Source organism: Brachyhypopomus gauderio, chromosome 12 (assembly GCF_052324685.1).
Source record: "Brachyhypopomus gauderio isolate BG-103 chromosome 12, BGAUD_0.2, whole genome shotgun sequence".
Classification (NCBI taxonomy): domain Eukaryota; kingdom Metazoa; phylum Chordata; class Actinopteri; order Gymnotiformes; family Hypopomidae; genus Brachyhypopomus; species Brachyhypopomus gauderio.
In genome coordinates this window covers 10,014,298-10,040,870 of record NC_135222.1, presented here as the reverse complement: position 1 = coordinate 10,040,870, position 26,573 = coordinate 10,014,298, and the positions used below count along the sequence as shown (strand labels likewise).

The 26,573-nt window shown below is 40.4% G+C and overlaps 1 protein-coding gene across 3 annotated transcripts in view; it reads left to right on the top strand.

Moving 5' to 3' along the window:
- frmd5b (FERM domain containing 5b) overlaps nt 1-25,935 on the top strand; it is a 28,951-nt gene extending 3,016 nt beyond the window's left edge. For 2 of the 3 annotated variants that reach the window (XM_077023058.1, XM_077023059.1), the window contains exons 2-14: nt 6,791-6,895; nt 10,285-10,327; nt 10,490-10,568; nt 10,689-10,786; nt 11,359-11,482; nt 11,775-11,862; nt 12,079-12,167; nt 12,326-12,389; nt 15,955-16,046; nt 16,226-16,300; nt 16,407-16,475; nt 16,949-17,055; nt 22,970-25,935. In XM_077023058.1, the coding sequence (XP_076879173.1) occupies nt 6,791-6,895; nt 10,285-10,327; nt 10,490-10,568; nt 10,689-10,786; nt 11,359-11,482; nt 11,775-11,862; nt 12,079-12,167; nt 12,326-12,389; nt 15,955-16,046; nt 16,226-16,300; nt 16,407-16,475; nt 16,949-17,055; nt 22,970-23,547 (1,611 nt within the window). In that variant the 3' untranslated portion in view covers nt 23,548-25,935. Of the gene's footprint in view, nt 1-6,790; nt 6,896-10,284; nt 10,328-10,489; nt 10,569-10,688; nt 10,787-11,358; nt 11,483-11,774; nt 11,863-12,078; nt 12,168-12,325; nt 12,390-15,954; nt 16,047-16,225; nt 16,301-16,406; nt 16,476-16,948; nt 17,056-22,969 lie in introns of those variants that run through there. The other variant, XM_077023060.1, reaches the window with a different exon arrangement.
- Nucleotides 25,936-26,573: the final 638 nt, after the last annotated feature.

Genomic DNA, 26,573 nt, shown 5'->3' with positions numbered 1-26,573 from the left:
CCCATGCAGCTGTGGTTCATTTACTTTTGCATATGTTCAGATTCCATGATTCATGTAGTCTGCTGGCATTTCATATATAAAAACTGGTGATAAAATAAGAGAAGGTGTTCACAAATGTTCAAGCAGCATTGTATTTTAGGTATGTTCAACATAAGTCAGTCAAATGTTAAAAAAGCAAAAACTCAGATAACTGTAATCTGTTATCTGTTATTTATTATTAGACTGCCTGCTGCCTCTTTTAATGAAATATACCTTTAGTCAGTGTTCTGAAGTTGCTAACAATCTGCATAGATAAGTGTCATTACACAGTTTATTGTAATATTGATAATCTCAGAATCATCTCTCCTGCCGAAAACACATAATCGTTCAACAGTATGTGTGTGTCTGAAGAGGTGTGTGTGTCTAAAGATTTTGTGTGTCTGTAGGTGTGGGGAGTGTGTTAATATGGGAGGGGTCATTTTTCGCTAGGTTCAATGTATAGTGTGATAGTCAAACTCTTGCCCTTCCTCTGTCTCATCTAGTGCAAGCCAAGCAGAATCAAGCAGACACTTCCTGTGATTTGCTCATGTGCACACACATTCTCTGATGCATCTCATGTAGAACATATCACTCATTAACCTTTGCATTATTTAATCCTGCATACCTACCCATTTGCATATATGCATTCGACATTGCATTACACAATAAAGCCCTGCTGTCAGAATCCCCAGAGTTCAGACATCTGGTTTTATATAACGTGGTAATTTTTCCTTTATGCTGGATATTTTGTTTTGTTTACTTACTCAGCCAATCATTGCAATGCAGTTGAGTAATTGTTCAAGTAGAAGGGCATTATAAGCTCAACTCACCGTGTAATTAGTTGGTTAAATGACTTAGAGAACAGCTAGCTCCCTGGCCTTCACAGATCTGCCTTTCTCCTTAGTCACACTGAATCAACAAATAACCTTCAATTCAGAATGAAGCAAATCAGAAAAGACAGTGCTCAGTTTGAAGAATCGCATGTTTGGAGAAACAGTGGTATTCTGGACAGAATTCCACTCACTGATTCCATTGTGTTGGGGGACTTCAATGCTCACGTCAACAGTGACTGGATAACCTGGAGAGTACGAGTGAAGGTCAAAGTCATACAGTGATATAATAATTATATATATATATATATATATATATATATATATATATATATATATATATATATATACCAACCATTCTCTCAAATCAGCTTTAAATATGTCCAAATCCAAGCCTCCAGTGAATATGTCAAGAGGAGTGATTGGGAGTGAATTGTTTGAACAGCCTTCTGAACCCTGATGACTGGATGTTATCAGACTTTTGTGTTTGGCATGATTTGTCCATAATGGAGACCATGTTCAAACACAAGCTGTCTCATAAGTAGGGGCGATTCAAGTGATAAATCCAGTGTCCATTGCATATTCATGGCAACTTTAGGGAGTATGTATGTGCAATTGTCAAAAAATGACCAAGAAAGCAAATTTATATATTTCTATAAGCGTTTTTTATTATTTAAAGAACACATTAGAAAACACAGACATTCAAAACCTTTTGAAATAAATCTTCATTATGAGAACTGTAGGAAAACTATAGAGGCAGGTCAATGATAATAATACAAATCAGAATAAGATTAGTAGGAGACATGTACATTAAGGGACTACAGTTTGGGGCTCTAGTCTGGTTCAAGCTGGTGGTAATAGCTAAACTATGGTAAGTTATAAAATATTGTATATATTATATTAAGTTATAAAATATTGTGATCTGTAACTAAAACCTCAGCTATATGAGGTGACAACCTAAATGACAGCATACATGCGAGCCTATGGGTTCAAGATGTTTAACCTCTTGCTGTTAAAGTCCGCATTTACTGCCTGAGATGCTGACCTGAGGTGAGGTACATGGACTCTTAGTGGGCCCTGTTGAAGACCTTCATTGTGAAAGTGGCTGCTCATAGTGGTTGCCAGACGCTTGTTTGTGCCTGTTAAGATGGCAACACAAGATCACAGTGGTGCGTGCAATCAAGCAGAAGAATTAGGCTTTCTGAGTTTGGCTGGTTCGGGAAACTCTGGATTCAGCTAAAAAATATAGCAACTTTGATAGTTGCTGAAACAAAATCCAGGATTGAGGAATTTCTTAATCCAAGAAACATACCTCCTGTCTAGGAGGTCCAAATGCTTCTGGGGAGTCATTCTCCATCTTTCTGGCTAATATCACTGAGATTTTTGGAAAGCCCTTCATTGGCAAGACACCAGGGATGGATGAGGATCTACCCAGGATTGTTTAAAGCTCTGGATGTTGACATGGTTGACATGGTCTTAGTTGACATGCCTGTACAATATACAATATCCAGTAGATTTTGGGAATATTGCCTCTGGATTGGCAAAATGAGGTTGCAGTCCCCACCGGAACGTATGTGCAACACAGGATATGAGGAATCACACTTCTCATCCGAGAAAGTCTCTGCAACTTTGTCCTATTGTCAGATTCAGGAGGAAGATTGCAGATTCAGCAGTGGCCGTGGAAGAGTGGAGCAGCTCTCTATTCTCTCATGAGAGGGCATGACAGTTTGTCACTCCAGTATATATGAGTGGATCTGAAAAGCATATGACTGCAAGCCCCGAAATGTTCTATAGGAGGTATATAGAATGAGTGTTGGGGCCACTAATGTGGGTCATTCTATACTGTGGCTACATTCTTAATATTAAGATAAGCTTGGGTGTTGGGTTCTGCCAAGAGTGTGTTTTGTCTACACTCTGTTTATGATATTCATGGACAAGATAGCAAAGCCTAGATGAGGACAAAGCTTCTGCCAGGGGACCATTTACCTGTCGATCTATGTCATGAGATCTGGGGAATGACCAAAATTACGAGATCACTGATGGAAGTGGCTGATGTGAGCTTCCTACCTAACTTACCATGAAACGCTGTGGAGCTTGGCTATCTGGAAGGAGGAATTCCAGGCACAACCAACTGGGAGCTGGGAGGAGACCTTAGGATGAGATTTCATCTCATGACTGGCATATGTGTTTTTAATATTTGTCATTTTCATTAGCAACAGGGCCTATGTGTGTTGGCATGTGCTTTTGTAGCAGTCTGGTGTAACACCTATATGTGCTGAAGATGTGCTTAACATCTGTTGTGCTACTACAACAATAATTAGTGTTTATGTAATAGCTGTTGTGATTACTAACACAGTTCCCACATGGTTCACTTCTGGTCTTTCTAATGAATATCACTTTATTTCCCTTTATTATTCCCTTTTTCCTTGTCATGCAGGGATTGCCACACGGTTTTGCCTCCTCCCTGCACTTATCCTGTATACTAGATCTTAAACAGTTGATGGTCTTGAATTTTCTGAAATGAAAGGGAAATCTGAGGTTGTGTTTACTGGTCATCTGTAACCTCCTTGACTTTGAAATCAACCAGCATACAGATGCTGGTCTCCTTTCCACTCTAGAATTTAGATTGGCTTCTGCTGAGGGTAGATCCTTCAGCATCATGGAAGCTAGTCTCTGGAATACCTCTCCAACTCTGTGCCTGTTCCTCAATTTCCTCTTTCAAAGCAAAACTTAATACTTGGGCCCATATCTTTTCTATACATTTCTACCACCTTCTTAATGATTTCCCCCCTCAATGTAAAGTGACCTTGGGTATGAAAAAGACACTATATAAATTAAAGCTTGCTAGCTTGCCACAGATTGGTCAGAGTGCACATTCTGAACTCTGTCCGCTACCCAAAGTGGAACACATTTCCAGATGTCCAATCTATGGAGGCAACATCTCAGATCATAAACACAAAGGACCTAAAAGATGCCAGATAGCATAGAACATCTTCACAATACTAGGTATTAGACAGGTGATTTCAATGTTATGGCTGATCAGTGTGTGTGTGCGTGCACAATATATTGCTATTTCTATAAGATATATATATATATATATATATATATATATATATATATATATATATATATATATATATATATTAGGGGTGCACGATATGGACTAGAATTGCGATGTGCGATAACGTTGTTGGATATCCCGATATCGATGTGAACCACGATAAATTAAGATTAAAATACAGAAATGTAGTGTCTCTCTGAACAGCAGCACGTTAATTTGTTTTGTTTTTTACTGTGTAATGAATCCAGAATAATTCCAAATATTTTGCAGGTTTATTCAACAATAGATTCAATCTAGGTTTATACTTTCAGGAGTGAGCGACTCCGCACACCTCGTTAACCTCCGCGAACGGCGGAAGCGTTTAATCTTGCCGTGTCACATTCTTTGCAGTGTTGTCCGAAACGATATGTAGGCCTAGTAGTATAAAAAAAACACCCCTCAAATACAGGGGAATGAACTTTTACCTGACCAATTTTAATGTTGCTTTGTGTTTCAGGTTTGAAAAGTGCTGGAATTTAGGCTAAAGTATTTGAAAAGGCTTGAAATTGTAACTACTTCGTTTCACAACAAATATCTGTCTGACTGAACAGTTTTCATGTATTACGTTAACAAATACGAGCCTCTTGTAATTCCAGGACGAAACAGAGAACGTGAAGACGTTAAGATTGGGCGTTTTGAAAATAAACAACCATTAAATAATGTGATAAAAAAAGCGAATTATTTCGAATCATTTAGAGTATATGTATAAATATTTAATTCAATAACGTGCTGGGAATTATTGAAATGGACCTTGAAAGTGACATACAAGTGCTTGAATTCCACCTTGTATAGGTGTATGAACCCTGCAAACATGACTGTTCTCATATCGCCGAGACGCAGCGCGCGCGAACTTTAAATAAATAATAACATTAAATAATGTGATAAAAAGCGAATTATTTCGAATCATTAGAGTATATGTATAAATATTTAATTCAATAACGTGCTGGGAATTATTGAAATGGACCTTGAAAGTGACATACAAGTGCTTGAATTCCACCTTGTATAGGTGTATGAACCCTGCAAACATGACTGTTCTCATTGCGCCGAGACGCGGCGCGCGGCGAACTTTAAATAAATAATAACATTAAATAATGTGATAAAAAAGCGAATTATTTCGAATCATTAGAGTATATGTATAAATATTTAATTCAATAACGTGCTGGGAATTATTGAAATGGACCTTGAAAGTGACATACAAGTGCTTGAATTTCACCTTGTATAGGTGTATGAACCCTGCAAACATGACTGTTCTCATTGCGCCGAGACGTGGCGCGCGCGAACGTACAAAATTCGAGAGGTGCACGACCTCGTGAATCGACAGCGCGCGAGGCAATTGCACACGGGCGAAGCCACCGCGATTACGTTATTTTCGCCTCCCGGACCCTCGCGCCGCATCAAGTGTAAACCAGGCTTAAACCAAATCGCGTGTCTGATGAGCGTGTTCACCCCACTCCAGGGTTGCCAGGTCCTACAAAAGTTTTCCGCACAAAATCTGCGAGTGTAAGTTGTCGGCGGGGGGGGGGGGGGGGGGGGGGTGTTGCGAGTGTGAACTGGAGACAAATTAAGTATTATATCGCGATCGATTCTTAGTGTTGACTTGTAACTTCCGCAGTAGCCCAACTCAAAAGTAGCCCAAAAAACCGCACCCCGCGGCCCCAGAATTTTTACCCGCGGCTGGATTTTCAAACAAGCCCAATTTGGCGTGAAAACCGCGAACCTGGCAACTCTGCCTCACTCTGCCTCTTGCCTACTTACGTCACGTGATCATAGTCTGCAGCGCGAATAGCTCCCTCTATTGCTGGACGAGGATAACGCAATTAGAGTTTGCTGTTATTCAAGGAGTTATCGTGGCTCTTTCGATGTGTTTATCGTGAAACTTCACATCGCGATAACGATAAAAATACGATTAATCGTGCAGCCCTAATATATATATATATATATAATCTTGACCACAAAGTCTGGCTGTATAAGAGGCAGTATAAAATGATCTGAAAAAGGTTACAATGACCAATGACATTGCATATATTTTGTTTCTGTCCCTGTAGAGGTCAAACTTGTATGATACTACCTTTCTGTTGATATGGTTGATGTCACAGAACCAATATGAATTGGCCTTGGGCTCTAGAGGAGACAAATTCAGAAAATCTTTCTACAGTCATGTGCATTTGAACCCAGCAGTCCTTCATGTCCTATGCATACAGTTATTGTAAGTATGTAGTGAATATTCTGCTCTCCTCATGGAAAGGTCATGGAGGTCATGCTGTGACAATGAGATGCCAATATTCTTAGTCATTAGTTTTCTATCACTTATGTTTGTTAGCCAATTTATAGCAGTGAAATGCACATATGAGGCGGCATAATGGGTACAGTGATCAGATCTGCAGAAGGGCTGACGTTTCATTGTAATTAGGCCCTTTCCCTCTAATTAAAAGGTTTATAAATAAAAGCAGAAATCATCTGCTGTTCCATTTCTTTAATGTGTGCATGAAATATGTTTAAATAGCTCCACATGTGCTCATGAACGTGTTAATATTTGATGACTCAAGAGATTCTAAAATATTAAGCTCTTACGTATTAAGGCTCTTGATGTTATGAGCTAAATCAACTCTTCAGACACATTGCTAATGCAGGCCCCCTCCATTTTAAATATGTATTTTAAGGAGATAGAAGATGAAGTAAGGTGGACAGTTTCACTGTAATGGATCTATATTAAATTGTATGATAATTCTATGAAGTGTCAAAACGCAGCATTCTAACATCAACAAAAACAATATTGGTACAGTGACATTTGATCAACTGTTTTTTTCACTATCACATTAATTCAATTATGCTTGTGTTACAGAGGGATGCAAAGGGCCAGTGGCTATTTGAGCAGATTTGCCAACATCTAAGCCTGCTGGAGAAAGACTACTTTGGCATCAGATATGTTGACCCAGACAAACAGAGGGTGAGTTCCGGTGACTGGACGAGAAGATGTGAGAGAGTCAATGTAGAGCTGTTTGGATTATACAAGTAATATAATTATAGACTACTTCCAGCAACTCATACTCTTCCAAACGAAATGTAAGTGTTTCCGCGTTAAAAAACTATTAGAGAAGGATAAGTTAAAGCTCCACCAATGTTTCCTGTAAAGTATTTCAAAACATCTTTGCTGAGAAAACAAAAACAAATGGGAGAGAAAGGTAGACAGCTTTCCATCTCTTTTTATATACAAGCTAATGTAATTACAGGGGTAGCCAACTGACAGCAGCCTGTTAGCCTGTGCTAACATACTATTTTGCTGTGGTAGAAAATATAGTTCAAAAAGAGATACAACTTCATCTACAACTTACTGACAATGGTAGTAATATTAGTAATGGTAATACAGAACCCCATTCAATGGCCCATAGTGAGTACTAGGAGTTATACACAAAAGTGCTTTAGTTGTCTACTCAGAAAAGAATCCTTACCTAGAACCAGCAGCCTGCATACTGCAAGGGTAGCTTTCATATGTCCTTTTATTTATATTTTGTTTTTGTGTCACATGTTTCTGTTTTGGTTATGTGCCACCTCCCACTCAGGTTCTGTGTCTTGTATCTTTTTGCACACCACCTGTTTGCTGTTGTCTCGTTATGTTCTGCCTTTAGAAGCACTGAACACTGATGCCTGAACACTGTCTCTCCTATTTACCTGTGGATTTGTTAACTTGGCTCATATAAGCGCAGTCTTCCCTCAAGCTTCTTACGGAGGCTTGGTTTGTCTCAGAGTTCTCTTTGTGGGCATTAGGGTCCCGGAGTTCATCCAGGAGGCACGGACAGTTCCCAGAAGCTCTGTTAGGGATATTAGTGTCTTAGATTCCACCAGGTGATCTATTTCAGTTATCCTGTCTCAGGCGTGGAGGACAGCAAGAGGTGAGAGCCATCCCAGAGGGAGAAGAGCACCAGTCAGACCCTTCCACCCTGGAGAACTGATGTTTGCTTCCTTTTTTCTGAACATCATTGACATGCCAGGTCCAAAATACACTTAACTGAGATACTGTCAGAAAAAAAAACTGCTTTTTTTCTGGAACTGGAACTTAGATTCAGAGATACAATACCTAACAATGCTATAGTATACAAAACAATTCTAGTGCCTTTACTAAACAAAACAGTTTTATATATAAAATCTTCCATGAATATGTTACATTTAAGTGCTTTTCAATGATGTGGCAAAATCTGCATTGTTTTGAATCACTTGCAATGGTCTGATGACATGTGTAAGAAGACCCACCAGATTGGGCTGTGGTAATTAAACCTGGATCAGTAAGAGTCTGAAGAAGTACCTGTGTGACCTCCATGAAGAGAAAATGTCAAACTCAGAATGTTGAAAAGGAAACTTGCATGAAACAGTGAAGTTAGTAGCTTTAAGTAAGACAGCAGGATAACCAGTTACATGAAAGTTTCTTGCATTAATGAATGGACTGTTAAAGCAGTTTTTAAAAGAAGAGGCAAGATTCTTGTACAGACTAGTTGCTCCATAACTTTGCTCAATCTTGCTGAGATTCAGTTTCAGGTTGTGGGATGCCATCCATGATGAGATATCAGCAATAATGCTGTGTCAGAAGGTGAAAAGGACAGGGTCAGTTGGATATCATTAGCATATAAATGGTAGGAGAATCCATGGGTGGAGATTATGAATGTAGGTTAGACTCTAAAAATACATGTGGACCTACACATTAGGCTTACTAACTCTTCCCACAATGTTGGCATCATACAATTGTCCAAAATGTCTTACAATTCTGAAACTTTCAGATTTTCCTTCATTGGAGCTAAGGAGTCTGGTTCACCTCATGAAAATGAGCTTCATAGCATTTTCTCTCACTGTTCCACCAAATGTTTCAGCCTCCACAGTCAGGCAGGTAACATTCTCCTGGAATTTGCCAAACCCATACTCGTCCATTAGACAGCTAGACAGAGAAGCATGATTCTTCGCTCACCAGAACGCTCCATAGAGCAGTGGCAGTGTGCTTTACACCACACCATGCAACGCTTGGCATTGCGCTTGGTGACATAAGGATCGCATGTTATTGAGTCAGCAGAACGTTGGTGACTTTTATTAACTTCATGCCTCAGCACTCCGTGACCCTACTCTGTATCCTCTATGTGGTCTGCCACTTCTTAGCTGAGTTGCTATGGTTCCTAAGTACTTCCACTTCGATAAAACCACTCACAGTTGATTGTGGGATACCGAGGAGGGAAAAATTTTATGAACTGGGTTGGTGGCATCCAAGTACCATGTTCAAGTTTAGTGAGCTCATTATAACGAGCCATTACTTTGCAAATGTTTCTAACTACATACTGACTGACTAGGTGCTTGATTTTATACACGTGGCAATGGTACTGAACGATACACCTGAGTCCAGTGATTAAGACGTGTGTTCCAATACTTCTGTCCATTTAGTGTACATGCTATAATATTTATAAAGCAATTTGAATGTACTTACTAGACAATAGTGGGAATGACCAGTGGCAGTTCAATAAGCTGGGTGCCAGGATGGACAAGCATCTTAATACTGGATACTTATCTTCCAAGCAACAAGAAGTTAACATTGTTTTATTTAGTAATAACTTGAGTGCAGCATTTTTACACTGTTGACTACAATACTGCAGAGGATATCTGGTCAGTTTAGACAGAGAAGCCATTATGTGGTTCAGAACTTAATTAACTAATCATTTGTCAGTGTAATTTGTGAATATTTCCAATGTTTTACCATTACAGACTGCCATGACAACACCACCTTGATTTCAAATGGAGTCTTATTGTAGATAATCTTCACTGTCGCCATCTCTATCTCCTCCTTAAAATTCATGAGGAAACAAGGCTGGATGTACTACTGTATCTGCTTGTTCCAACCAAGCATAACTTATATCCCAGTCCTTAACTACATCACATTTTCTACAGTTTTATTGAATGCTTGAAAGAACAAACTAGCTGCAAAATTCATACTTTTTACATGGACATTTAAAGGTGATACATGGTCATCCCTAACCAAGATGAGTTGAGAGATTTAAAGCATTATCTTGATGCTCGACCTGAGGAGAATCCTCTCAAACCTCTTACAGCTGTTGGAACTTGTGATGACTTTAAAGTGCTTCATTGTTGATACCAAGTACAACTCACAAATAAAAGGATGTAGGTTGGGTAGTGAAATGGGATTATCCTATGTAAATCTCTTTTTTGAACACTATTCTGGAGCTGTATCATTAACACTTCTGAGATGCATGACTTTTTTGACTATTTCTAAATCACCTTTTTGACATTTTGAAACAAAAATGAAATTATTATTAACATGACTCAACTTTGATTCTGTTATTTCAGCATTGGCTAGAGCTGACCAAGTCAATTACCAAACAGATGAGATGTAAGTCATATATTCTGTTGTTCTTTCAAGAGTTAGCGCTTTAATGGGGCATTGCATTGCTGTGAAAGATGATATCTCAGCCCCGTAATATCTGATCACAGGGAAACCCTAGATTGCCACCCATTGTCCTTGTCTTTATGCTCTTTATTCTTCTTGTCTCAGCTCAGCCACCGTTCACTATGTGTCTGCGAGTGAAGTTTTACCCCCCTGACCCAGCTGCTCTCAAAGAAGAGATCACTAGGTGGTCAATTATATACACTGTGATATACATATCCTTATATACATATACATATCCTTTACATATATAGTATCCTTACTATTTCTACACAGTTCTTTAACCATTTTATTGTTTTTGTTTTAGATATCTAGTTTTTTTGCAGATTAAGAGAGATTTGTACCATGGACGACTACTTTGCAGGAGTTCAGATGCAGCTATGCTAGCTGCATATATCCTACAAGGTAAGTGACCACAGTCAGGCAGTGTTATGGAGTGTGGGATCAGAGAGTGTTCTAGAGTACAGGAGTGTGGGTTCACACAGTGTTCTAGAGTACTGGGTATGGGTTCAGACAGTGTTCTAGAGTACAGGAGTGTGGGTTCACACAGTGTTCTAGAGTACAGGGTATGGGTTCACACAGTGTTCTAGAATACTGTGTATGGGTTCACATGGTGTTCTAGAGTACTGGTATGGTTCAGACAGTGTTCTAGGCAGTGTGCTATAGTACTGTGTATGGGGTTAGGCAATGTACTACAGTACTGTGTATGGGGTAAGGTAGTGTGCTATAGTACTGTGTATGAGCTTAGGTAATATGTTGGAGTACCATGTATAGGGTTATGCGGTATGTTGATGTACTATGTATGGGGTAGGACACATGGTACTGGAACTGAAAACACTCAATAACAAATTGGCATTATATTGAAGTTTCAGTGAGTACATTAACTGATAAAATAATGGAGGCCATCTTGATTCTTTTCCTGGTAAACTGTTTTTCATTTGTATGAAGCTGGCTCACAGTCTTGTCTTATCCTCTAGCTGAGATCGGAGACTATGATGCAGGGAAGCATCCAGAGGGCTACAGCTCCAAGTTCCAGTTTTTCCCCAAGCACTCTGAACGTCTCGAACGCCGCATCGCTGAGATCCACAAAGCTGAGTTAATGTAAGAGATGACATGATGTAATGTCATGTAATTAACTTACTTTCTTCCAAAGCTTTTCCTTAATCTTTGTCCACTGAATGATGTCCATGAAACAAAAGTCAGAACATGATCAGATTAGTGACAGGGTCCAAACCCTAAGAATTACTTTCAGGAGTCTGCAGTGATCTGAATTTTTTGTGTATGTCTTTGTGTGCATATGTACTCTATATAGATGTACAGAAATGTGCACGTGTCTGTGTCTTTGTGTGTGTGCTGATGACTGTATGATTCCATCACTCTCTTCCTCTCACAGAGGTCAGACTCCTGAGACCTCTGAGTTGAATTTCTTAAGAAAGGCCCAGACTTTGGAGACATATGGGGTTGATCCTCACCCTTGTAAGGTCAATACCTGCACACATCACCATCATTTCCTGTCTGTCCTGCTATGACACATCTGAAGCACATTGGCCTTCAGAAGTGGTTGTCTGAGTCTTTTCAGCTTTCCTGTGCTGTTTTGGAGTTGGACTTTGGTTTAACCAACGTTTATAATATCAGAAAATGTATATTAGCTTGATATAATTAGAAGTGTTTGTTCTTTTTTTCATCATGTATGATAGGACGTGTCAGGAAATGCAGCATTTCTGGCCTTCACGCCGTTTGGTTTTGTGGTACTGCAGGGGAACCGCAGAGTGCATTTCCTCAAATGGTCAGTTGGACAATATCTGTCATGTCATATGCTGTGTGTGCGTGTGTGTGTGTGTGTGTGTGTGTGTGTGTGTGTGTGTGTGTGTGTGTGTGTGTGTGTGTGTGTGTGTGTGTGTGTGTGACTGAATAACTGCATCTGGCTGGTGTTCTTGTGGACAGGAATGAAGTTACTAAAATGAAGTTTGAGGGAAAGACCTTCCATATTTATGCAAATCAACAGGAGGTGAGTAGATGAACAAATAGTAGCTAGTAGTTGTTAGTCTCTTTAGCGTGATAGAATTTAAAATTTGAATGAAATATTTAGGGGTCCAAACACTCCTATTTGTTACAGATTTTCCTTTATTCAGATTCTTCACTGAGGTTAACTCTTCACGTACATGAATATTTATCAAACAATGTCAGACTTTTAGTGCAATGTGAATATGATACAATAATAATTTTATGTGAAGCTCTTCCAAACTGGTTTGCAAAAAAAATGTGCTGGAGTAATTTGATTTTAAATTGGGTACATAAATATCAGATGACATTCATTTGACCAAGTTCGGTGTGAATCAGCCTCTGGGTGGCACAGTGATGGTCATTTAGGTGAAAACATGCAAAACTAAAATACTTTGTTTTGTTAAATAAGAACAATGATGTCACAAATAAAACTCTTCAGTACAGAAAACTATTCTGTTACAGACCTCTTTGTAAACTATGCATTTAATGGTGGATATTAATTCATTGCTATTTATACCACAACAGAAAAAAAATCACTACCTAACTTGACCTACATGTTCAAAACATCTTGTGGAAGGCCTCAGTTGGTATGATTAAGTCTTGTTCAGTGTAACAGTTCCAAGGCATGCTATTCTTAGTCATATCATAAGAGTACGTTGCTCTTTATATTTCCTCCAGCATTTCAAATTAGTTGCTAAAGGCCAGATTGTTCATTGTAAACACCTTGCCTTGTATATAAAATATTGCAGTTACATTGTTTTTACCCGTACCAATCTGACCTACACATACTCTGACCACACCAGAAAAACATGTTGAATGCCTCCTTCAGTCCAATCCAGACTTCGTACACAGCTGGCTCTTTCTCTCAATTACAGTGTCCCAAGTCCAGTGACAACTGAACTTCAAACAGTAGGAATAGTTCAGTTATCATGAAACTTCCCTGATATCCTCTTCTTCTCACTCCATTAATTCTGATAGGTTAGAGTCATAAATATATAATATATATAATAATAAAACAAAGGTTTGGTATAAAATACCAATATATATATATAATAAAAAACTGAGTCACCAGATAACCAAATTAGATGCAAAGTGCCAGTTTGTACATTTGTAACACATTTACATCTTTAAAATGTTGCATAAAAGATAAACTACAAAGAGAGAAACTGTTTTCATTAAACGTGCAAATCTGACCTCAGTATATTTGAACAGACCTGAAAAAAATGTAAAAGGCTAGTTGAGTCTAAAGCAGACTTCACATTCACCTACGCTTCAGTTATGGAACTTAATGTCATACATTAACAGTAGTTACAATGCATGCATGTCTCGCAGTGCTGTGCAACACACAACAATACTGCAGCACTTTGAGATTTAGGACCATCATCAAAAACTCAGTTTTTGAATCACATTTCATGCAATGTGCCAGTTTGTAAATAAACACTTTTAAAGACTGGATTGAGCGACACATCTCAGTAGCTATCATATTAATCAGAGCAGTAGCACTCCCAGTTTCATCTACAAGACCAAAAATGGAATAAACATAAACAGTAAATGCAATATAGGTCTAAGTAGATAAATGTATTGACATTTAACTTTTCATCTACCCTTGCACCTAAACATTTTACATTTGTCCACAGCATCAATTTGATATAACTGCTTGATATGACTCAGTATGATACAGGGCAACAGTTCATGGACCATCATGTCATACTACAACATTAAGCTGGAACTTCCTGTAATACAGTGCAACACAGCAATAGACCAATGCAATGTGCAGGGCTTCCTAAATGTAGTCATATTATCATATAATCAGTGCAGGCCAAGAAATACAATACTTAGCATATTTTATCATCATCAAAAACTCAGAAACTCACCAGCAATTCATAAAAGATGCAAAGGCCAGCTTGTGCATGTTTAACACCTTGTCTTGTATTTTAAAATGTAAAGTGACAAAACAATTTACACAGAAACTCTGCAAATCTGAACTCCACATACTTTAAACACAGAAAAGTTTGATCCTAATTCGGTTTTGGAACGGGCAGGGAGTGCGAAATAAAATGGAAGCGATCACACCAAGTCTCAGGGAAAAGGGGGGTTTTAATGAAGAAAGTGCACAAACCAAACACCCGTGGACAAACATAGGCCCCGCCCGGGGGCCCGCCGTACCATGACAGGTTTAAACTGGACTTCACATACACATACCATTGCACTCACTAGTCTAGACACAATTAAATGTCACGCATTAGTAATCAGGCACATCTTTTATAGCTACACAGATCCAATGAAAATATAACCACACATTGTAGGGATGACTTTTGACTTTAAAAACATATTAAGCATAGAAAATGTACTGATAAAAAAAAAAATATATATATATATCAGCCATTTCAAAGTGTCTTGATTGTTTATATATAAACAGACCCCAAAAATGTTAGCCCCATGGATATGTGTTGAACCCAATTAAGATTACTCAAAACACATCACATAAATTCGCATTTACTGATATAATTGACAAATATAAAACAAATCAAGGGTTTCTGCGTGTGCCTCTTGGACCATGTACATTTTCTCTGCGTCCATGTTGGTTTTTACTCACAATGCTCCATTATGCATATAACTAAACTCTAGTCACATGACCAGTTCTACTACATATTAAATTAAACCAATGCATAAAGTCAAATCAAATATCAAATATATTTGTATAGCGCTTTTCACAACACATGTTGTCACAAAGCGCTTTACAGGATTTACAAGGTTAACAATACTATGGGTCCAAATCCCTAATGAGCAAGCCAAAGGCGACAGTGGCAAGGAAAACCTCCCTAGATGGTGGGGAATAGGAAGAAACCTTGGGAGGACCAAGACTCAAACGGGAACCCATCCTCCATTGGGCGGCCCATTAACACACAAATTACACAAAAACAAATTATACAGACGAATACACAAGTCTCAAACAAATCACATAATCAGGCTAAGTATAAGATAACAAAGTGTACTGCATTAACACATTGCTTAAAGAGGTACGTTTTAGTCATATTGTCAATGTTATTTTTATTTTAACTTTTAGTAACTTTAGGGACAGAAGAAAAACATTTAATGAAACATCCCTGAGACGGTTGCATCTGTTTATTGCTATTTGCGCAATACACACACACACACACACACACACACACACACACACACACACACACACACACACACACACACACACACACACACACACAAAATTCAAAACCACAATGCCTGGTTTAGTCACCACCAATTTTTGCATCCATGTTCACAACATTTTGTTGAAGCCATCCAGTAAGTCATAAAGGTTTTATTCAGTCTGATTCAATGTAGCAAAGCATGTTATTTTATTAGAGCACCACTGCAGTTCTTAGCTTTTCATACCATAACAAAAAGCTCAGAAAGTCAACATCCACCACCCATGGTGGGAGGTTTTAGCTTCCACAGTACATATGAACTTGATGAATGCCTTAATCATTGATGGACCCCTTAATCACTGTTTGCAGCTCTGTTATTTCCCTTATAATTACAAAAGTCTTTGGCCTTTTTCCTAAACTCAGGATCAGAAGATCATTCTTACCTACTTTGCCCCAACACCTGAAGCGTGTAAGCATCTATGGAAGTGTGGGGTGGAGAACCAGGCCTTCTACCAGTGAGTAGAGTAGTATTACAATAAACTAGTTTCCACAAACCTTAATTAAACTATAACTTTATATAATTCCATATGTCTAAGGAAAGATTTCTAATAAAAAAAACCGTTAAGAAGGTCTCATCTTTGTTGAATCTGATTTAGTAGAATATGGAAAACATTACTCTTACTCTTTTATCCAGGTTTGAAAAATCAAGTGAAGTACGGACGGTGTCCAGCAGTAATCTTTTCTTCAAAGGGAGTCGCTTCAAATACAGGTAAATGAAAATAAATCAACTACTTCTGTCTTTTTCACCATTTGACCTATTTTGATATGTTAAGTAACTGGTATGTTATATTGGTTTGTGTTCTGTTTCTTCATAGTGGGAAAGTGGCTAAAGAGGTGATGGAACAAAGTGCTAAAATCAGACGAGAGCCACCAGAAATCCACCGGTGGGTTTTACGATTGCAGTGTGTTTGTTTAATATAGAGGCTCATTAACTCCTAATCTCACATTGTCTCTTTTATTAACTGCTTAACTAATAAACGAATAAACGTATTAGCTCATTAACTCATGAACATATTAGCTAACTCATTTACACATAAATTCAATGTCATTAACTCAAATCTCATCACCTCAAATATTCTTCATTAAAATGTTCATAAGCTTTTAAGCTCCATGTGCATCAGTCGAAGAAAAGATTTTGAGTCATAAAAGTATGTGTGCGTGCGTGCGTGCGTGCGCGTGCGTGCGTGCGTGCGTGCGTGCGTGCGTGCGTGCGTGCGTGTGTGTGTGTGTGTGTGTGTGTGTGTGTGTGTGTGTGTGTGTGTGTGTGTGTGTGTGTGTGTGTGTGTGTGTGTGTGTGTGTGTGTGTGTGTGTGTGTGTGTGTGTGTGTGTGTGTGTGTGCGCGTGTCCACTCCTCAGGACTGGGATGGTCCCAAGTAGGAGTTGTCCGTCCATCACACATGGTCCACGGCAGAGCAGTGTGCCCCGGACACGCAGGAGAGCAGTGCATATATCCATCATGGAGGGTAAACACACACACACACACACAGTCTAAGGTAAAGGTATATTTTTATACTTTTAATACCAAACCTTTGTCTGGGAAGTTCCAAGGGAAATCAGATCATTTCTCTCTTTCTGTTTGTAGTGTTACACGCTTTTTAAAAGAGAGTAGTCCTTCTTTGTGATTCTTTATCCCAAACAAACCCATGAGCTGGAATGGCCAACCTCTACACCCCTCTGTTTGTAATCTGAGAACTCTTCCTTTGTGAGTGTCCCACCATTCATCTGTGCCTGTCACTCTAGAACAACCACTGTTTGAGTGTGCACACATGAATGACTGTTCTGTTATAGTCTATTTAAAAATTGTATTTAATTCTTTTTGAACATGCTACGGTTGGCCTAAGGCACGGAAACACTTCCCCATACAAATAACAGCCAGAAGCTAAGGACTGATACTGTACGCATGACAGGGAGACAGCAACAAATGAAGTAATTGTTTAAGCTCATGGGGTCTGACAGACTCAAAGCCTTTATACCTGCTTGGAATTTATCGTTTTTCTGTAATATGTCCACATTATGTATTACTATCGAATAGTGCAGATTATACAATGCTAAGAAATTAGTTCCTAACAAACAAATTTTACAATTCTCACTTTCTTCCTTTTGCTATCACACACACTTGCCCTGACATAGTGTCATGCATACAAATGCACACACAGTGGAGAGTGAGAAACTTTGTTCCCTATTGTGTTACTATCTACAGGGTTATTATTACTTCTCCTGTAAATAGAGTCTTTCAGGAGTCCATGTATGTCATTATGGTGTAAGTGACAATAAGCTGTGTGTCGAGTGGGCGGGGCTTATGTGTGGAGTGGGTGGGGCTTATGTGTGAAGTGGGTTCAGTTTGTTCTTTTGCTATGACTTGAACTAGGGAAAGGAGGTGGCAGTAGGTTAGTGAGTGCTTGCATGTATTGGTTGAGTTGAGTGCCTTCTTTTTCACACTCACTCACACTCACGTACACACACGCACACTCGCTCACACTCACGTACACACACACACACACACACACACACACACACACACATACTCGTGCCAGCAGCATGGTCAAGTGTCTGATCCGGATTAAGACGAAGGTGAATGTTCACCTTCGAATGATCAATCACTGTTACCGGGACGTGAAGGTACGTGTGCTGACTCTGGGTCCCAGGCTGCTGGGAAAGGTGCTGGGTGCTCTGCCCCTGGTCCCCTCCCTGCCGGACCCGGGGAGTTCGTCTGGGGCTGCGTCCACACTCAGCCTACCACTGTATGATCGACCTGGCAGACCTGAAGGTAATACCCAGGCTTGTCGCCATGCTTAAATTGACACTGTGTGTGTGTGTGTGTGTGTGTGTGTGTGTGTGTGTGTGTGTGTGTGTGTGTGTGTGTGTGTGTGTGTGTGTGTGTGCATGTGTGCATGTGTGCATGTGTGTGTGTGTGCATGTGTGTGCATGTGTGTGCATGTGTGTGTGTGTGTGTGTGTGTGTGTTATGGTAAGTTCTGAGTGGATAGACTTAAGGGCAGCAGTGTCGTTGTTTTCATAGTTGAGTATTGTAGTGTACTTTAGACCTGTAGTTTAGTACTGTACTGTGGTTAAGGGCTTTACTGTTGTACTTTAGTTCAGTTCTGGAGTAGTGAATGCAAAATGTTGAACCAAACCAGTCCACACCCTTCCTTCAGCCTTTCTTCCAAAACCACTCCCCCCAAGAGAGAAACACATCTCATTGTTTTCCTCATTGTATTCAACTACCTCACGTTTAAAAAACACCTAATATTATCATAACTGGCAAAAATAACATATGACTAGTTGGTACTCACATCTGTCAAAGATAGTATTGGGAAAACATGTTGAAAATTGAGTTCAGTGCAGTAACATATTGCTGGTTAGCTTGCAACAGCTAGATATAATAATGTTAGGTAACATGTTGTATCTGTGTCCCTTTTCTGTGCCATTCTTGTGCAACTAGCTCGCTAGCTTTCATCAGCATGTATTTAAAGCTGTGTGAAGGACTCCAGATATGTGCATATGAATACATGTCCAGACTGCAGAGCAGATGCATGTGAACTGATCCTTAGGTAGTTAGACAGGTATAAAATTAATAAAATAAATGAATAAAATTACAAATTGAGGTACACCTAACCTAATGTGACCTTCTTTTATAAATCTGTTTTTACCCATACATGAATACATCTATTTTAGCAATTAAGTATTATTTGTGAAGTGTCTCTCATTCAAACTTTCAGCATGCAATGTTTTTATGCTAGTGGCTTCTTCAGCACAGTGGTAATGTGCTACATAATCATTGGACTTGAAGGACAGTCAGCAGTGAGCTGCTGCACTTCCGCTATGAGCCCTTCACCCAGCTGATGTCTTCTCCCTGCTAGAACTTTCATTGCATACTCTTGTTTATTTCTCTTGGATCAGTAGTATAGATGGAGCAAGGGCTTTAAAAGTTCAAGTATTGCTCAATATATTATTTTATCAGAAACATCCTTCCATTGTCTCCCTATTTTATTATATATTTTTTATTATTATCATGGAACCCACAGCAATTTCTGGCAGAAAGGACATTGCAGTGCTGAATAGATCCAAAGATTTTCCTAAGATTTTGTCTTTTTATACTTTTATTAATATTATCATGGATTGTAATATGTTTCAATTCATATTACATTTCACTGTAAAACATGCTGACAAAAATGCTAATTTCTGTTGTAGCGTGATAATATACATAATGCAGAAAATTTGTCTTACAGAACATGAAAAAATGCTTACAGATACAAAGAATTGATAAGTTATTTAAAGGATAAAAGAAATGGAAAATGTATTTTGTGCTCAGCATTGTAAATACTTGCATGCGTTGGTTTTCACATGACCATGTAGAACATATGAAGGACCAAACGATTCCCATGTTCTCTGTGCCCAGGTTTTTGTACACCAGGTCATACGTTCTCTCATCTTGGCCTTTGATTATGATAACTGCAAATCATACTGTAAAATGAAATTCACATACTGTTTCTAGAAAACTGTCATGTAGTTGTTCTGCAGTTATACGTATTCAATCCTAGCTATTGGATTGTATCGTACTGATCCCAGTTCCATAATCATAATCTTCCTATAGTTCACAAGAGAGATATTAATTCCATGATTAATAGTGTGCAACTTTGGCCTTTTCATTTTGTGCTGTATGTGGGCAATGTATTATTATTATTATTTTTTTTTTTTTTTTTTGGCCCACCTCCACCCCCCCATCTTTGGAGGACAACTTTGTTTTTATGTACAGATTTAAATGGCAATTATAACAATTCTGTATAATATATAGTGTAGTGATAACAATATATAGTGATAACAATATGCAAAGTGATAATTATTGGGGTTAGGTGGACCAAGAAAAGAGGGGGAGAGAAATAATAAAAAGGGAAAAGACAGAGGTAGGAGAAGAAAGGAGAAGAAAAAGAAAAGAAGAAAAAAAAATAAATAATAATAATAATAAAATAATAATAATAATAATATTAATAAAATAAAACACGCAACCAGCTCAAATGACCACTGCAAAGAAGTACAGAAAGTAAACCAAATACATATAGTGCAGATGAGTGCGATGTATGGGTGTGTGTGAGTGTGTGTTTATGTGCAACCTAGAAGTGCAACATAGGATAGATGTATGGAATGTACTTACCAGCAAGGGTGGGTAGCTGCGACAGCATTCCCCCAGAGGCCAGAGGTGGGCGGAGAGAGACCCGGGAATCCCACCCGCCCACGGCCCCCCACAGAGCGGTGGAGTACCAGAGCCGCACTTCCCAGAAACCCTCACATGCCCGCCCCCGCAGGCGGGAGAGAGAGACCCCGGACAGCGCCCCACCAGTCAAGGAGCGCAGGTCCAGGGGAACCAGAGGGAACAGAGCGCCTCCCCCCCAGGATGCCCCCCCCCCCCCCCCCCAGGGGCCAGCGGCAAAACCACGGCGCCACGCGCCCGGAAAGCCACCCACCACCCGGCAGGGCCCACCTCCCGCCGAGGAGCACCCGGCCGCCCCATACCACCACCGCCCAGGGGAGCGGGCCAACCGCCCCTACGCCGGGGGGCCAAGCCGGACTCCGGAGCTCCAAGGCGCCCCCCCTCTGGAGTGGTGCAGTAGTCTCAGGGGAGTGTCCATGAGTGAACCGGGCACGACCAGCCCCGACCCAGAACCAGCTGTCCTCACCCACATAACCAAACCCACCCTACATTCGCCCCTATACACCCCCACCATGTACACATCCACCCCCACACACACACACACATACACTCAAATTCACCCTCACACCTCCAAACCTGGCCATATGTCCCCTCCCTCCAACACGCACTCATTCATCCACCCATTCAGAAACAAGAAGAAAACAAGGACAGAGACACACACTTATCCAGACTAGCACACCCTCTGCGGCAGGGGCAAATGGCTGGACCAGCAAGGACCAGTAGCGGTCCTAGGAAGCCACCAGCCCAGTCCCGTGCCAGCAACCCCCCCCCCCGCCCCGGCAGGGAGCAGGAAGCGGGTGAAGGAAGGCCTTCCCACCCCTCCACCCCCAGTGTTGTGTGTAGGTGTTGGTGTATATGCATGTGTCGTAGTGTGTGATACTATGGTGCAGTTAAAATTGAGGGGACAGGTGCTAGGACAAACGTGAGTGCATGTCCACACCGTCCCCTCAAAGGCCCTCAATGTCTAAAGTGCAGTAAAAACTGAGGGACAGACAGTGGTGAGGAGACGGGTGAACCATGGCAGCAGGCCCACCTCGTCAACCTCTGGGTACCTGCCTGTCCCCAGAATCCTAAATGAGCAAGGATGTGTGTGTGTGTGTGTGTGTGTGTGTGGGGGGGGGGGGGGGGGGGGGGGGGGGGGGGGGGGGGGTGGGTGGGTGGGAATGCTTAGGTCCAGAGGAAAGGGTCCTCTGGAAGAGGAGAGCCAGCTTGCTAGCTGGCTCATTGAGCACCGAACTTCACTGCCCCCCCAGCTCAAGGCAGGGAGCGGTCGACCCGGGGAGACCAGGGCGGCAACCCCCCCCACCACCACATCCAAGCCCGGATCCACACCACCTCCACCACAGAGAGCAGCCGGTCCGGACATCCACATACACCTAGACACACATTTCTTTCATACACGTATGCACTCACACACATTTAACCCATAAATATATACATATATACACATATACATACATACATCCATCCATATATATAAATATATACATACACATACATACATATATACATATATATCTACACATACATATACACCCACACACGCTAGTCCCATATACACCATACCCCTGTGTATGCACCCACAACCATACCAATCGCACAGTGAACAAACGATGACAGACATCAACAGTATTGAGGACATGCTGGTCGGAGTCCGGAACCCTACCTCCCGGCCCACCCCAGACATCCCCATCATCCACCACCCCACTCCCACCACCCAGGCACCTCGGAGCCCCAAGGCCCAGACCCGACCCCCCGACCCAGGCCGACCGACCCACCCCCCCCAGCGGCGCAACCGCAGCGGCGCAGGTCCCCCCGCACGGGCAGGGCCCCAGCTCGGGGTCGGGGGGCACCAGGCCCCGGGTCCCGCCACCCGGCCTCACAGGGGAGGCCAGCCACCCCGCCGAGGGCCAGCACCTGCCCCCCCCCCACGCCCCGGCCCCACACCCCAGAGCCCAGAGGGAGCGCCTCCCAAGCCCCCCCCAACCACCGCCCGCCAGGGCAAGCACATGCCATCCCAGGTCGGCAGCCCCGGCCCCCCGCCCAGAAAGTGGCCGGCACGAGCAGTCTCCCCGGGGTGGGCAATGTATTAACTTCATCACTACTCTAAATGGAGATAACACACGTGTCTGATGAATTTCTTTATTTCTTGTTTGTTTCCTAAAACAGGTCTGGAGTCTTTACGTGATAGTGGCCACTCTACACCTGTGCGGTCCGTCTCTGGAAGTGACTCTTTGGTGAGGTCCCATGGCAATGGTGTAGATGGTGGAAACAGAGCAGCAGAATTCTCTGAGGAATCCTATAGCCCATCCCACAGTATGTTACCCACACCTGTTTCCAGCAACTGCTCACTGGACCAGACCCTGTGTCGTCACACCAACGGCCCACCACGCATCTATGAGGAGGAGGAGTCTGAGGCACCCTGGGGTAGCAGGGCTGTGACTGGGCCAAGAGGGAAACCCTCTGGCCTGGGAAACATCCAGCCGTCTACCGGTACCAAGGAGGTGGAGCAGATGAGTGAGGTCATTGGAAGTTTGGCGCGACTCTTTTTGGTGACGCTAACTCTCTTGTTGGCCCTTCTCCTTCTTCTCATCGCTCTCACAGAATCTGAGTTAGATGTGGCCTTCCTGAGGGACATCCGGCGGACACCTGAGTTTCAGCAGTTCCACTATGAGTATTTTTGCCCGCTGAGACGCTGGCTGGCTTGCAAGTTGCGTTGGATGGGCGGCCATCTTATAAATAAATAAATAAACAAACAAATAAATAAATAAGAGCCTTGGATTGTATGACAGAGCCTCTCCATTATTTGGATCTTGAGAAGCTTGCTACGACCTTTCATACCACGAGCCCTTCAGCGTGGGCATCCCCATCGCCATGCCAATGGGACTGCACACATCTGTCTGTCTCATAAGGACAATTTAGCATTAGTGTTTCTCATTATCACAAGTGAATGCAAAATAGAGAATGCTGCAACTTATCAGTTCTGCTATTAACTGATTTTATTATTGTTATTTTTATTATTATTATTTTAATAAACCCATTCTTTTTCTCACCTCTCTCCATGCAGTTCCTTGTCATCGCATCACTATTTTACTTCTATTGTTTCCTTTCTCATCACCATTTTATACTTTGAATCTGTGATGAGACCTAATACTGCAAAGACAAAAGTTGCCTTTTCAATGATTTTACAGTAAGGAAGAGATTGAGACACACATGGAGAGTCTGAAAATGAGTTTCATTGGTGAAACACACACATTCATTTTGTGCTAGGTTTTTCCATTTCAGAAATATGTACTGACATGTCCATATATTTATAAAGTAATATAGGATGGAGCTGTATGTGTGTGTGGTTAAAGTGTAACATCAAATATTTTTTATTGATTCGTCAGAGATTGGTGCAATAACTGTGGAATTAGTTTTATTGATAAGCAATGAGATGTTCTTCCAGTAGCAACTGTAATTTTTAGATAAATGATTTACTGCAACTTTTCCCGTTGACGTTCTTATATAGATGTTGGTTCTTATGGTTGGTGAGTCTCGCATGCATACATTTCAGCCCCTCAATGCGGATGTAAACTTCTAATGAACTTCGTGATATGATGAAACAAAACTTCCTGCTTGCAGAATGAATAATGCAGTGGTTACATTCATTCTTGTTATTCTGTAAAATGGTTAGAATCTGGTATTATTTTTGCTTCAAGAAATAGTTGGTTCAATTAGCATATACTACCACACGCATGAACCTATTCATACATGCAACACACATACCAAACAGTGTGCACACGTCTTATGGAATAACATTTCTGCCTTTACTACAAAGATGTAAAAATCAATGAGTTTAAAATGACAGCTGGCAGGCATACACAGGATATGCGTGTTAGCACCAACGAATTAGCACAGCTGTGCAGTTCAGCTTTCCATGCACGTGTGATTTATTTATGTGCACGACCACTTTGTCTATGACCAGAATTAATCCTTGATAAATGATCACTTGAACTATCAATAGAAGTCACTAACCCCGTCCCTCAGCGTGAACCACCTCTAAAAGCTGATCTTAGAGAGTCAGTAATAAAATCTACAGTTAGCTACTAGCTCCCCCTACCATAAACGGTGTATGCTTGCACTTGTGTCTGTATCGGTGGTAAATTTCATAAAATGAAATGAAATGATACAAAAACAGGACAAGAAACAATGAAACCATCAAAAATGAGAACAGTCCAAAAGATCATGGGAGCCCAGACTGCATAACTGTGACAGTGCTTAGTGCTAAAATGCAAGTTCTGCCTTTAATTGCTGTTTTCCTCCATTAAACCTTGTTTTTACCTTCTAAAGAATAGAATCTCACTCCATATCTTTCCTCTTGAAGTAACCCAAAGTAGCAAAAACATAGATTACATTGTTCATTTTATATGTTGGCTCTTTTACAAAACAACAATGTATCGTGATGTATTAATAAAAATATACTGTAATATTAAAATTATTTTAATGTATGGATCATACGTATGAAATATTGTCCCACATGTGGAATGTAATATATTTAGTATAATATTTTACAGATTTAATTCTGTTGTGGTAAGGTTTACAATTGTTTAAAATATTTCCCATATATTTTGGCAACAGTACTATACTATATTACACACTGTAATACACTTTGATCTCAAAAGTGTATTTAGTGTATTTTAAGTATATAAAAAAATCCATAAATATTCCATACAAACTGTCATAAATGTGCCATTATATTCAGCACAACTACTCTAGGCCAAAGCTGACTATGGTCTGTTTTCTTCAAATATCTTAAAACTAGATAAGCTAATCAGTGTGACAATTACTTACAGCTTTATCTTTATTTCTGCCTTACGACAGGAGATGTATCAAACAACAGAGATACAAGTACAGCTGTAATGTAAAAACAAAACACAATGAAAAACTCATCTGTGACTCACAACAGCAATACTAAGGTAACTGGTTCCACTGCAGAATGCTGCTCAAGTTGAACATACTGTTGCTCAATAAGTCATTCTAATATGGCCAATTGGTCCCCAAACTCCTTTCCATATTATTTATTTTTCTATTATTTTGTTATATTTTATTATAAAGTCATTGTTCTATGCTGATATGATATTTTATGCTTTATAGAAAATAAAGTTGTTCCATCTTTAAGAGATTGTCAAGGCATAATTTTCTTTCACTGCTGAAGACAAAGACAAGAAAAATCTCTTTGTATCAGTGTTGATCAAAGGTCTCTGTGTGTCTTTGTATCAGTGTTGATCAAAGGTCTCTGTGTGTCTTTGTATCAGTGTTGATCAAAGGTCTCTGTGTGTCTTTGTATCAGTGTTGATCAAAGGTCTCTGTGTGTCTTTGTATCAGTGTTGATCAAAGGTCTCTGTGTGTCTTTGTATCAGTGTTGATCAAAGGTCTCTGTGTGTCTTTGTATCAGTGTTGATCAAAGGTCTCTGTGTGTCTTTGTATCAGTGTTGATCAAAGGTCTCTGTGTGTCTTTGTATCAGTGTTGATAAAAGGTCTCTGTGTGTCTTTGCAGCAGTGTTGATCCAGGGACCTTTTATATTTTTAAAAGTACCACAATATGTTTACACCTAACTACCAGTAAAATCACACGACTTGTATGCTAACTAGTAATAAGCTACAAGGGCAAACAACACTTAAAAACTTTTTGTAATAAAAATTACTTTGATCTCCTATATATATATGACCACAATGACGGCAGTTTGTCTAGCCTCCCTCGTTTCTGTTAGTCTTTTGTTCTTTAATGTTT